The following is a 14,592-nucleotide window of genomic DNA, read 5'->3' on the forward strand; positions in this document are numbered from 1 at the left end:
ATCTAAAACCCAAAGCCCTCTTCTGTAGACAGTCATATATTCTCTACAAGAGTAACAGAAGCCTTGAGTCAAATCTGCTATTAATCTTAGTTAAGGCACTCAACTGGAAGACAGTAGCTCAGAGGTTTTCCTATAGACTCACTGAGCAGGCCTTGCCCTCAGACCTTCTGTTCAATGGTGTACAGGCTCTAAGACACAGTCTCTAAGTCATCCTCATATCCACCCACATATGGATACAAACAACTGATCCCTCTGGAAAAAAAGGTTCAAGAATTTCCCTCTGAACACAGAACTGAAAGTTAGGCCTGGTGGTGGTCCACACCTTGAAGCCAGCACTTACACATAAGAGTGAGTAGTAAGAAATCAAAATCATCCCTGCCTATGCAGTGGGTCCACGAGGAACACTAGCCATGTCATAAGATCCTGTCTCAAAAACCTAAAGCCCACAAAATGAAACCTCATGGTCCCTGAACTAACTGGCATTTCAAATACATAATATGGATTCAAAAGATTGAGTTTGAGTTTATTTCTATTATTTGTTAAAACACTGCCAGACTGACAGAAAAGTGGGGGGGGGGGGACCAAAATAATTACCAAATTACCAGATTTCTTAGACATCAAACTTATTTACAGCTATGTGGTTATGTGTTATACATACCAAAAAAAAAAAAAAACTCAAAATTATTACTTTATTTGAGAAACTTATTTGTGAAAACATATCTTGGAGTATACCTTTGAAGTATCCCACATTTTCTCTAAGACACATTCGTAAAAACAAGTGTAATTATTCCTTTTAAGAAAAATACAGGGGCTGGGGATTTAGCTCAGTGGTAGAGCGCTTACCTAGGAAGCGCAAGGCCCTGGGTTCGGTCCCCAGCTCCGAAAAAAAGAACCAAAAAAAAAAAAAAAAAAATTCATGAGTCTCTTCTGTGTTTTGATTCACATACACACTCCAAGTACACAAGCTCTATAGCGCTGAGCAGAAAAGCAGTCCTCAGTGTCATAATAACTAAGACCATGATCTCTTGCAATGCTACAGTAGCCATGCCTTACTGAGAATCCTCCAATAACATGTTATCAAATACACCAATCAGAGCCCTCCATTATTTTAGCAATGATTTTTATAGACAAGCTGCAAACAGGCTCATTTTGCTGGAGTAAAATAAAAATGGGGTGAGTAAAGGCTGGAGAAGGATGCTAGAAAGGAGTGCTAATTTGGGGGTGCCAGTCATATGGTCTGTAGCTATGGTTCCTGTGTTTTAGGAAATGAGCATGAGAATCCAGAAATTAAAGTACCTGTCTAAAGAAATTAACTGAAACCAGAGTAGTAGCCATTAATTCCAGCACTTAGGAAGCAGAGGCAGGTGGATCTCTGTGTGTTTGAGGACATCCCAATCTACACAGTGAATTCCAGGCCATCTGGGGGCAACAAAGTAAGACCCTGTCTTTAAAAAAAAAGGAGGGGGGACTGAAACTGCCAAAATTTATGGGCAGCAAGGGATACTGAGAATTAGAGAAATTTGTATTAACTAAGTTAGTATATGTTCACTGTTCATAATAAGTTGCATAAGACATTTTCATTGAAAGGTATCACGTACCTTCTTTTCTTTCCAACCTGACAATCTCTGTTGCTTTAGTGCCGTGCATATGAATGATTTTCTATGTCAAAGTCAAAGATCCCAAACAAGAGAAAATGGGACAGGGACCTGTCTGAGCCTGGTACATTTTACTTAATGTAAGGGTCTCCAATTGTAACCATTTCCCACCAACAACATAATTTCATTTTTTTTTTTAAAGATTTATTTATTTATTTTATGTACAGCATTCTGCCTGCATAAGTGACTGCAGGCCAGAAGAGGGCACCAGACCTCATTACAGATGGTTGTGAGCCACCATGTGGTTGCTGGGATTTGAACTCATGACCTCTGGAAGAGCAGTCAGTGCTCTTAACCGTTGAGCCACCTCTCCAGCCCCATAATTTCATTTTTTATGGCTCAATAAACTCTATTTACCCACTCATCAGTTGTTGAACACCTAGGCTGGGTCTTACCTTAGCTACTGAGGACGCATGGTGGCACAAGGCCCTCAGTAGTGTGCTGCTCTCCCACAAGGCACTCCTGTGGGAGAACTGGTACAGACACTCCTGCTTTCACTGCTTATGAGGTGGGATTGCAAGCACGCATCACCACATCTGGTTATACTATGCTACAGATCAAATCCAGGGCTCCAACAGGCTAACGAGCATTCCATCAATTAGGCATACTTGGGATTGAGCAAGCCCTGAAGCAATGTTTTTAATATCTTGTTGGATTTGGTTTTTGGGAATCTATCTTTTAAACTTAGAAGTCTCTCTTGTCCCCTTAGAGCTCAGTGTCCTGGTTAGCCTTATCAATGTGAAGTAACGGAGAATCACCTGAAAAGGGAAGCTCCATTACAGAACTGTCCGTTCAAACTGTCTTGTGCACATGTTTGTATGGCACTGTCTTGATTTCTGCTGAATGTAGGAGGGTTCACCCCTCTCTTGTTAGAAACATCACTAAGCAGGTGACCCTAAGCTATATAAAAAGTCAGCTTGAGCATAAGACAACGCAAGCCAGAGAACAAGCCAGTAAGCAAGTGTCCCTTAACTGACAAGTCTCAATGACGTAGAAGCCTAGTTATAGAAGCCAAATAAACCCCTTCCTCCTCAAGTTGCCTTTGTCAAAGTAACATTACAGCAACAAAAAAGCAAACTAGAACACTGTTAGCTCAAGTCAAAGCTAATAACCCTGATGTCACAGCTAACAATCCTGATGTTTCAGGTGAGCCTTGAACACCTTGGATAGGACCCACTCAGAACATCTGCCTTAACTTTCACACATGAAATAAACATCGCTAAGTATTGGGGATGTGGGGAGCTGCATACTATACTAATAGTACTTAAAATTTTACCCTTTCTTTATACTATCCATGCTTTACACCCGCCTCAAACATAGTGCTTATGATGTTTACTTTGCATATAGTTATGGGTAGTACATGCGAGCACATAGAGAGATCAAAGGACAGCATGTGGAATTGGTTCTCCTCTTCCGCCATGTGCACTGAGAAGTAAGGCAGGTCAGTCTGGCAGCAGAGTATATATCCACTGCGCCATTTCATCGGCCTCCAGACATCATCATTTAAAGAACATATTATTTACTATTACTAGTGGCAGTAATTTCTTCCATATACAATTTCTGAAGAAAACATATACTTACAAGGTCTATTCAAGAAGTAAAAGGCATACTCCTTTAGATTCATGTCAAATGTAATTACCTGGATGACTGTCTGGCCATTTAGCAAATCCCCCAACAAGGCGATCCTGAGTTGATAAGATGTAATTCCTATTCTTCTCAAAGTTAGTGTACTGGAAAATTTTCAAAAGCTAAAAACAAAATGACAAAAATTAACAGGCACAAAACTTCTTACTAATGATCACTCAGATAGACTTCTTCTAGCTTAGACTCTCAGAGCAAATCTCTGGAGACTTGAGCACTTAAATTAGCCAACTATAGTATCTTTTTCATTTGCTTACCAAGCTCATTAGCAGGAAGGTTTGATATTGTCAAGATACGACTTCTACCCAGGTACACCTATGGATTCAGTAAATACCCACTAAAATTACACACACAACACATGCAGAGGAACATTATCTAGGCACAAAAAGGAAAACTTTATATTAAAAAAATAAAAGATGGTCCCTAGCATTATACTAAAGTAAATGAGGAAGACACAGAGGAACAAGTATTACATGATTGTGATATATGAATATGATAGTTTACAATGTTAACTCGATAGGATCTAGAGTCAACTTTCAACAAACCTCTAACATAACTCTGAAGGACTATCAAGATGAGGTTATCCGAGATGGAAGACCCACCCTAAATGTGGGCAGCACTATTTCCCTAAGATAAGATGGTGAACTGCATAGACAGGAGAAGCTAAGTGAGCCCTAGCAACCCCTGCTCTCTGCTTCCCAACTACAGACAAATGTGATGGGCCACTCCCTGCTCCTGCTGCCAGACATTCCCTGCACAATGGGATGGAACTCCCTAAACTCTTAAGCCTAAACATATCTTTCCTCCCTCAAATTGCTTCTGTCTGGTATTTTAACATGATGAGATACCCAGAAAGGACACATGGAGACACAGAGTAGAACATGGACTACGGGAAGCTTGGGGGAGGACAGTGAGACACTACTGCTGACAGGATCAGAAGTCATGTGTTCAACAGCAATGGTGGTATATATTATTTTGGATATCAGTATTACTACTGAATGGTTAAAGTACTAGACATACTATGCTATAGTTCACCACAGTGAAACAGAGTTTACAGACCATTATATCAGAACAACAAGCTTGACAACTCAGAGCCTGTTGAGTAAATGGAGAGATGTTCTGTCTGGTATGGGAAGCTTCTGGGTGTGATGCAACAGAAATCATCACATAATACTTAGCGTGGAAAGTCATTACAGCTCACTTTTTAGATGTGGCATTGATACTAGTGGTGTCATTTCTTAAGTTATTTTCATTTAGAAACACACTGAAGAATTTCCAGAAAACAAAGATTATCTTAACATCAGCACGGTGACTAGGAAGAGTGAATATGAAACAGATAAAGTGCAGTTGCTCCGGGACGGCCAGCTCTGATGCATGAGGGACACATGGGCACTCAGCACACTATCCTCTCTATTTTACGTATGTCCGAAGACATTTTTAAATGTCATTAGAGCCAAACAAATAGGCTATTGCCTTCATTTTAAACCAGTCTGTTTTCAGATTTGTTTCAACCACATGCATGATTTTTAAGAGGGGAAAAAATAGGACTGGGGTGGTTTAAATAGGTATGCCCCATAGACTCTGTGTTTAAATACTTGGGTCACAGGGAGTGGAACTATTAGTAGAGATGGCCTTGTTAGAGTGAGTGGTCTTATTGGAGGAAGTATGTTGCTGTAAGGGCAGGCTTTGAGGTCTCCTATGTTCAAGCTACACCAAGTCTGACACACAGTCCCCTTCTGCTGCCTGTGGATAAAGATGTAGAACTCTCAGCTCCTTTTCCAGCACCATGTCTGCCTGCATGTTGCCATGCTTCCAATCACCATGATGATAACGGACTAAACCTCTGAAACTGTAAGCCAGTCCCAATTAAATGTTGTCCCTTCATAAGAGCTCCCTTGGTCATAGTGACTCTTCACAGCAGTGAAACCCTAACATAGGGACATTACATACAAGATGAACACAAGCTCTGTTATATTCAGAACATGAGCACACAAGGTGGTTCTTAAGAGTAAAGGCATTTCAGATGAAAATGATATAAATAATGGCTCAGTAACTTTATGTAGCAAATCCAATCAATGAATTTTGGAAGTTTTAGGCAAAACAAACAATAAAAAGGAAGAACAAACAATAAAAAGAAAAGTTTCAAATGTATTTCCAGTGAATGTCCACATTACCTCTTTAAGTTAACTTCCTGTTTCTGGGTTATGACTTTCTGATTAATCCTTGTTCTAGATGCTCTAGTTAGCTTTACTAACAAGGTGTCTGGTCTAATAGGTATGTAACTAGTCCTATAAACATTTTAAGCAGGTCTAGGTATCATGTGTCTTGGATGTCTTATTACCTTTAGTGTTGCTCCCACCCAGAAAGAGTAACAGGTGTCGACAGGCTTGTTAGGTCTTCCGTGGTACCCGTTCTGCTGCCTCATTATGCACCACCTCTTTATCCGGTTCAGTTCTTTCTCTGAAAAAACTTCTTCCAGTTTACCCATCAGGCACAGTGACGCAATGCCACAAAAGGTGGATCCTCCTGATGATCAAAACACAAACTGTATGTCTATGGGCCTATGAAAGCAGCACTTGTCGGGAGAGGGGAACAGTCCCATTAGCCTACAGGACAATGAAATAAAGTTCAGTAACAAACTCAAAATACTACAGTAAAGTCTCCCATGTCAACTGGCAAAACAGAATAGAATTTAAAATAATTTAAAGCTGTAAGACATTATATTTATAAGGAGCAAGATCTAGGAATCTGTTCCAGATTACATGATTTACATTTACACTAGAACTAATTCTCTTAAGTTCTCCATGAGCTTCTGTATGTCCACAGTTCTGCATTCAGGGAGGCAGCTGAGAATTCAAACCATTAAAAAGCAAATGGCGGGGTTGGGGATTTAGCTCAGGGTAGTAGAGCGCTTGCCTAGCAAGCTCAAGGCCCTGGGTTCGGTCCTCAGCTCCGGGAAAAAAAAAATTAAAAAAAAAAAAAAAAGCAAATGGCTTCTAAACAGACTTTCCTCTTATCACTTCCTAGCTAATTCTGCAAAAACAGTATTTACATAGGCATTATTGCCCAAGAAGTTTAAAGACAGGAGCAGCAACACAGGCTACATGCAGCTTAAACTCTCTGCCCCATAATGGCTTTACCACTCAATTTTGTGAGTTTTATTATCATTCGTGTTTGTATATACCAAATTATCCAGAAGAATCTCTGTCCTCTGAAACGTGGAACTTAAGGCAGTCAACAAGTTACCTCTGTAGTCAGAGATAGAGCAGAAAACTAAGCACACAGGCACATAAAACAAGTACATTTTATTTATTTTTTTTACTTAAGCACCACACAAAAAGCATAAAGAGAAGTGAGTTTATGGGAATTCAGTGTTCAAAGGAAATTAAGGCCAAAGGAACATTTCTGTTCTGGATTAAGAACAGAAATATTTTTAAAGAATCATAGAAACAAATTAATTTGTCTGAGATTACTATTATGAGGGCTAGAGATATGGCTCAGCGGTTAAGAGCACTGACTGCTCTTCTAGAGGCCCTGAGTTCAATTCCCAACAACGACATGGTGGCTCACAACCATCTGTAATGGGATCTGATGCCCTCTTCTGGTGTCTGAAGACAGCTACAGTGTGTGTACTCATATACTTAAATAAATATAATTAAGCCCAAACAGTTCAAACTCAACTTTGTATCCCATCCAAGGGATACAAAGTACCACACAGGACAATCAATTGCACACATTATCAGTGCACAGGTGTACTGTAGGTGAGCTCAGGACGGAAGATGCAAACACTTGTTACAGCCTAGTAGATCAACAGTGACAATGAAAGCAGCATGAAGCCAGCGTTACAAAAATCAGAGCTTGCTCAGGGCAGGGTGGGGACAAATGACAGTTTCACCTAACAAGTGACACTGGAACAAGGAAAGGAAAGGCAAAGCTCACACAGAAGGAAAGTAAGGAGAGAGCACTGGGCATGCTGGCAATCCCCCACAGGTCAGTGAAGCAGCTAGAGTGCTCTGGCCTGAGCACTGAAGGTGGTACTGCCCCAGCACAGCTGCTTTACACTCTTGAGACTGTTTACTCATGAGCACTATACTGACTAATCCTAATTGTCAACTTGATAGGATTTACATTTCCTGTGGCAGTTTCTGCCTTAGGTTAGCTGAGGTGGGAAGTCCACCCTAGGGAGAATGGCATCATTATAGTAGCATTCAGCTCTCTGCTTCCTATCTGCAGATTGAGTGTGAGCAGATGCCTCAATCTTCTGTCTCCATGCCGTCTCCAAGATGACTGTGCCCTTTAACTGGGAGTCGAAATAAACCCTTCCTCCCCAGTTGTTTCAGCTCTCTTGTCCCATCAACAATTAACTAGTATAAATAGGTAAGGCATGTTCCTATAACAGGTCTCTTTCTGTCTGGCTCTCACAGTGGTCTAGCCCTTCTGATTGACTCTATTACTAGAAAGACACCTTTTCTCAGCAGGCTGATATTCCAATTAAATGAGACTATACGTAAGTTATCAAATGGTAGCTAGCACAGAGCAGTAGCTAAATTACATAGTGACTTTCATCTTAATGCACAAATCTAAGACTACAAATGGGTGACATGTGGGGGACAATTAGTTTACTGGACAACTAAAAACTAAAAACAAACAAACAAAAAACCCAACAACAACAACAAAAAAAACCCTTGAGACAATAAACATTCAAATTCATGAACTGCCAGGCTACTCTGAAAACTCAGCAGATTTGATAGGAAGTTGTTCCATATTTCCTATACTGTGCTAACAGGCTTGGAAATGAAGAAGACTGTATGTGTGGTACGTGCTATTCATGTAGTGAGTGCATACATGTATGTGAGTGCATAAGCACATATTCTGTCAGAGGGTGATGTCAAGTGTCTTCCTTGAGATATTTGTTTGTTTGTTGAAGTAGGACTTCTCTGTTTAGCCCTGACTGTCTTAGAACTCACTCTGTAGACCAAGCTGGCCTCAAACTCACAAGAGAGCGGCCTGCCTCTGTCTTTCGAGTGCTGGATTATAGTTGTGCACCACCACGCCTGGCTCGATGTTCTTTTTTGAGACGAGGTATATTACTAGGTTCTGGTATTGGGGTTCCAGGGACATGACACCACGCCCATCTTATAGAGGGAAATCTGAACTCAGGTCATCAGTCAGCATGCTGATTTGGCAGGCACTTCCCAGCTGAGACGCCTTCCCTCTGTGATCCTGTGAGCAGGTTGAGTACGGTAGTGGAATGCCTGCAATCTCCACACTACAATGGCGGAAGCAGGAATGCAAGGCTGAGGTCTGCCTGGGCTACACAAGAAAATTAAACAAGATTGAGAAGACGGCCACTCAGTGGATAAAGTACCTATAGGACAAATGTAGAGAGCTGAGTTCAGATCTCTGGAATGTACATAAAGCTGGACATAGTACACAGGGCTGTAATCCTAGCAAGTTAGCAAGTCTAGTTTTCCTGGCAAATAAGAAACTTCTCTCAAACAAGGTGGAGGGTGAGAACTCAACTCCAAATGAAGACCTGAGGGATCCAGGAAGATTGTTCTTCCTGACAGGATGCTTCGGAGAGTAAGTATCATGTTTGGACAGTCTTTCATATCCTGGAGAATCATATACCAATTTCTCCCATACCAGTGACGTGTCTCCTCAGAGTCTACAGTAGCAAGCATGAGAGCTTGTCCTTCTGCAAATTCCTGGAGCTATCATATTTCTTCTTCATGTAACCACATCCCTCCTAATCATGGGGACGAACAGAAAGGTAAATACTCCTGAAGCCAGGTAGCACTTAGGCATACATGGATGGAAAACGCTCAGAGAATTAAATGTGTATTATTTCACAATACGAGTCTCTGAAATTCACTCAAAGATAGTTTCAAACTCACTTTTCAAGAATGGAAATGTGGAGAAGCCAGCCATCAGTCACTAGCATTTGATGTAAAGTTTCAAACATGAAATCCCCAAGAATACACTCTACTCCAAAGAAACATGTGGCCTATAAAAAGGTATGATGGACCATGTATGCCTAAAAAACGTTTAAGGATACTTCCCTTTCCATCATCCAATGAATAAACAGCCTCTCCCTGCCATAAATTCCCAGGACAAACTGACTGACTGGTAAGGCAGACTTGAATTCATAGCCCCTGACTTCCATGCTGACTACTCATGAAATTTCATAAGACCTTTGTTTTTGCAAACTCAGTGCCATACATTTGGCTATTCTGTAACATGAAAAGTGAATCTTTCTGTCACCAGCTACACTTACAGCCATCTGTGGAACTCAAGCATATACTGAAACAGTGGTGTCATAACAGGGAGTCAGAGAAAAAAGTCAAAACGTTTGTCTATACAGGACAAAACTTCTGTTCTGTTGCTGATGAAACTCTTAGGGAGATTCAGGAAGCATGGGTCACACTGTTGGCATTGTCAAGTCAAAGCCATTCTCCAAGACTAAGAGCAGAGGAATGAAGGCAGGAAGTGAGCACAGCACAGCACAGCACAGCACAGCACAGCACAGCAGGTGATGAGAAACTCCAGTTCACTGGGGTCCCAGGCACCTGGACTAACCTCTTAGAAAAGCAGAAAGGAAGCTTGATTATTTCTGAATACAGATTTGGATGTGAGAGTGCATATTGTTGATATGCTAATTTAATGGCTACCCTCACACAATTCTAGTCCTGCCCTAAATTAGAGAAATGTGAGAGAGTAGACTGGTTCAATAAAAATATCTAATTATCACTACGGACAGAATAGGAGATAAATAAAATTTTTCATGTTCAGTCTATCTCTTTAGTCTTTCAAGTGTTATACCAAAGTGAATAGCCTTGTAAAATTCTAGGAACAACCTAAAAAATGATACCAAGATATTTTCATGAAGCTAACATTTTAACAGATGAATAGAAATCTTTCTGATCTGAATAATCTCTTAATGATTAGTGATCTAAGAGGTTTCAAACAGCCAAGTACCACATGTGGGAAAGCGACAGAGTCATGCTACAGCAAGGGTTGAGAAAAGCTGATGTGTTTTCATATTGAAGATGCTGCATGACATTTTAGAACTACACAACACTTAGGAGGACTTACCATGAGACTCAAGTCCTGCCCCCTGTGCCAGGCCATTGTCATAGGACTGAAAAAGAAGAACAGTTTAGTGAGAGATAATAATTGTCATAGTCAGTAAGTTGACAATGAGTTACTCTTGTGATTGCTTTTATATCTTCTAAAATAAGTACCCTCTCCAGAGAAATAGAAGAGGGAATTTTGCAGTCTCCATTCTTCTCAGGCCAAATCATTTGAGTGTTTTTAGGAGAGGCACATCTGAGACATGTCCAGGCCACCAATATATACTTGGTTCTGTTCAGCAAAAATCTCCAAGCCTTATTCCTCACATTCCTCCAAGTGAATTGACAGTGAACTAAAATATAAGTATTTCATACCTATTCAACTTCAGTCATAAAATAAATCTATTCTGAGACACTGGTTTTACTGAGGATGAGAGCCTCCTAAATTCCAAGGTCCTCATACATCTTCTAAAGTCCAAACAGTAAGAACAATAAAATTTATAAAACACAAACTTTGCAAAGACACTCCACTCCTAACCTTCAGATTACTTGCTATAGAAAAAGCATCAAATCTCAGCAAACTATCTCAGATAAACATTTACAAAGTCCAATAGTAATTTTTGAAGAATTTTGAGGGAGAAAAAGGAGGGAGCTACGGTTTGGTGTAAGACTGATCTAAAATCACTATCTAGGAGGAAGATCATTCTAAGAGTAAAAACACAGGTTTAGTGGCACATTCCTATAACCCCAACACTGGGGCAGTAATGCCAACAAAGAGGACCCTTAAACTCAGTGGTAGCGGGCCTAACCAATGAAGCTCAGGTTCAGTGAGAGACTGTATCAAAAGATGAAGTTAGAGAGCAACCAAAAAAGAACACCCTATATCCATTTCAGCCGTCACACATGCACACACCCCAATACTAGCAAGCACACACACAACACACTCACACATACAAATCTGGACTGACAGTAGGAAGGAATAATAATATCTAAATGGTTTCAGGGAGGAAAAGACAAAGAGATCAGCCAGGTATAAAGAGATTAGCCAGGTGTGTTAGCCCACACCTTTAGTTCCAGCAGTGAGGAGGTAGACAGACATATGTCTTTGAGTTTAAGGCTAGCATGGTCTACATAGGAACTTCCGGCGCATTCAGGGATACAGAGATACTCTGTCTCAAAAAGACAAACAAAAGAAAAAAATCCAACAAATCAAAAAGACACTAAATTACAGGACTTTTGAAGCACAATTATTTAAAGTAAAAACACAAAAAGCAAAATTGGAAAAGCTGGAGAGATGGCTCAATGGTTAAGAGAATAGATTGTTCTTAGAGAGAGGACCCAAGTTCAGTTTCCAGCACCTACATTAGGGAGGGATAAAGAGGCTCATAACCATCTGTAACTCCATCTCCAGGGAGAACCAACTTCTTTGACCCCTATAGTCATGTGAATTGTATGCACATAGACTACTCCCACAAAATTACAAATAATAAATCTTTTTCTAAAAAGAAGGGAAATCAAATAAAGGCAGAAAATAAGAATACAGAACTGAGATAAGGAGGTAAAAATGGAACAGTGGTAGAGTACTTGTTTAGCATGCACCCAGCCCTGGACTTGATCTTAAACATTTCTTTAATTAAAAGGAGTAAACGATGCCAGAGAGAAACTTATTGAAACGAAAGACAAGCGCGTATGTGTGTGTGTGTGTGTGTGTGTGTGTGTGTGTGTGTGTGTGTGTGAAAAATATATATTTGTAAGTGAAAAATAAGTAATCTCTATATAGAACAGTTGTAAATAAAGAATTTCAGAAGAGATTATGTCATAGCCACACAGTTAAGTAATGTAAATTTTAAGAAAAATGTAAGAAAAAGTTAATGAGGAAAACAGATTTTCAAGGTATACCATTCAATGGGAAAAAGGCAAATTACCAGAAAAGATATCTTCAGTATGTTATGACCTGGTTAAATATATTGTTTGCAGTTCTACATGGGATAGTTTTGTTAGGCATAATTATACCTGGTTATGGTTTTCATTTAGAAATTAAGTATTATATAAAGAGATATGATTGTGCATGATGGCTAATCTTGGTTGTCAACTTGACTAATCTATAATTAACTACATGTATAATTAACAAAAAACCCACAGCTTACCTGTGAGGAATTTTTCTTGATTGAATTATTTGAGGTGGGGAGACCCATCCTAAAGCTGGATCATTGAGATTAGAAGACTAACCCTAAATCTGGGCCACTTTTGGTGGCAGCCCACAAAAAAGCATCTGAAAAAAGGAAATATTTGCTTTTTGCCTTGTTAGGAGCCAACTAGGAAAGACTAAAGGCATTCAAGTAAGTTTTCTGGAGATGGCCCAATGCTTTGCATGGCTGCAATGGGTAAACTCTGAATTGCAGGGCCTTTAGAGATTTTTATCTGAGTATTGCTTCTTGCTACTGATAGGCCTTTCCTAACAGTAGCAAGATTTTCTGCAGATCAGTGCAGATGTATTATCATGTAGTAATGATATGTAGACAAACTGATAATTTTATAGAATTCCTAAATTTACACAAGTAATTTTCAGCACTCTGAAAAGCTGCAAATAGGGCTTTGTAAGCTTCATGTGGCACTAGGATATGAAAGCAGGCTTGGAACAGATTACCAGGAAAAAACATTCATTCTAGGTCAGGTCTAGGGATGAAGCCACAGGTGTGCACTAGGATAATAAAGGGAAGCCATGTGAAAATGTTGCTCTGAAATTATAATGAGCTTACAGAATGAAACACTGCTTTGAACTTAATATCAACATCCTTCTGTAACTCCCCTTTTGTATAACATTTTATTTACAGATAATTTTCTAAAGAACTTTTGTCTAAAAAGTTGTAAGAAGACCAGAGAAAAGAAATAAAGGGTGGCTTGGCCCATCCAATAAATATATATGTATATGTCAGACTGTCTCTACATACATGTGCAGGTATATGTGTATGTATGTAAGCAGGCACGAACATTTGTTGAGTTGATGAGATAAGTGGTTGTGCCTGACAAGACAAGAATGTGTGTGTGTGTGTGTGTGTGTGTGTGTGTGTGTGTGTGTGTGTCTGTCTGTCTGTCTGTCTGTGGATATTGCTTGTGTAAAAGATTTTAATTCTTTTGTTTTCTTTTTTCTCTGGTTCACAGAAAGTTAAGGCGCAATATATAGAGAGTTACAAAGAAAGAAACCAGTGCACAGATACTAAGATTATAAGACCAGGGATCTTTAGCCTTTGTTTAGTACTGTGTCCCTCCAAATACATTCCACTGAAGGCCAGAGCAGGCCCCAGCACTCTCACTGGCAAGTTTATCCTGTTGCTGAGGCACTGCTTCCCTTATCAGATATTAAAACCTACTTCTTTTGGGACTCCAAAATAGACTGATGACTGGCTGAGACATTTAGTCTCGTGGACTGAACAAGCCAGATATGTGCCCTCTCCATCAGGAGACACCCACTGTTAGACCAGGCAGAACATAGCCTATGTGAGTCACTTTATTCCAATCTAATACAGAGTATGGCATTATTGATTTAAAAGGAAAAAATAAAAGGCACATAGATCATCTTCTCAAACTGAAATATAGGAAAGATAAATGAGAATGTTACCTACAGAGTGAATGAACGAAATCAAGATGATAGGTTTAGGGGTTAAGAAAAGGTGCTAGTAAGGGGATTAAATACTTACACTCTTCTGAAGTGTTTCTTTAATAGTTCTGACATCCAGAAAGGTTAAGTTATACATATTAAGTAAATAACATAAGACAGACAGACAGAGACAGATAGATACCAACAATTTTTGGGGAGATGGGAAATCTAAATGGAATGAATACCTACGAGAGGAATTTGAACAGAAATAAATGTAACTGTAGTTGGAATAAACTTATCAAGAGGAAAAAGAAATAGATCCTATATAGTAAATTGAAAATTGAGCTTATCTATATAGATTCATGGTTCTTAATATATAGGCTAATAAAAACACACAGAAGTATAGACTGTGTATAGACTGTGTTTGCATATGTGTATAAGGTAACAGTCTCTGTATACGTATGTAGGATGCCATACAGTAAAGGCAGGTACAAGATAGAATGAGGCCTGTCATTGAGTGAGAAGGAAGAACGGGGCGGGAGAAAAGTTTGAGAGAAAGGAGAAGACTGGAGGTAGAGGAGAAGCAACAGAGAGAACACGGAGGCTGATGCTAAGATTTCTCTCT

At 39.6% G+C, this 14,592-nt stretch overlaps 1 protein-coding gene across 4 annotated transcripts in view; it reads right to left on the reverse strand.

Annotated features, from left to right (window-relative positions):
* The window catches only part of Pggt1b (protein geranylgeranyltransferase type I subunit beta), a 53,070-nt gene that overhangs the window by 12,817 nt on the left and 25,661 nt on the right, over window positions 1–14,592 (reverse strand). For all 4 annotated transcript variants that reach the window (XM_087593543.1, XM_087593542.1, XM_087593544.1 and 1 more), the window contains exons 6-8: window positions 10,392–10,437; window positions 5,638–5,822; window positions 3,295–3,403 (exon numbers count right to left, since the gene is read on the reverse strand). In XM_087593543.1, the coding sequence (XP_087449669.1) occupies window positions 3,295–3,403; window positions 5,638–5,822; window positions 10,392–10,437 (340 nt within the window). The remainder of the gene's footprint in view (window positions 1–3,294; window positions 3,404–5,637; window positions 5,823–10,391; window positions 10,438–14,592) is intronic.

Source organism: Rattus norvegicus, chromosome 18 (assembly GCF_021556685.1).
Source record: "Rattus norvegicus strain SHRSP/BbbUtx chromosome 18, alternate assembly SHRSP_T2T, whole genome shotgun sequence".
In the NCBI taxonomy this organism is placed as follows: Eukaryota; Metazoa; Chordata; class Mammalia; order Rodentia; family Muridae; genus Rattus; species Rattus norvegicus.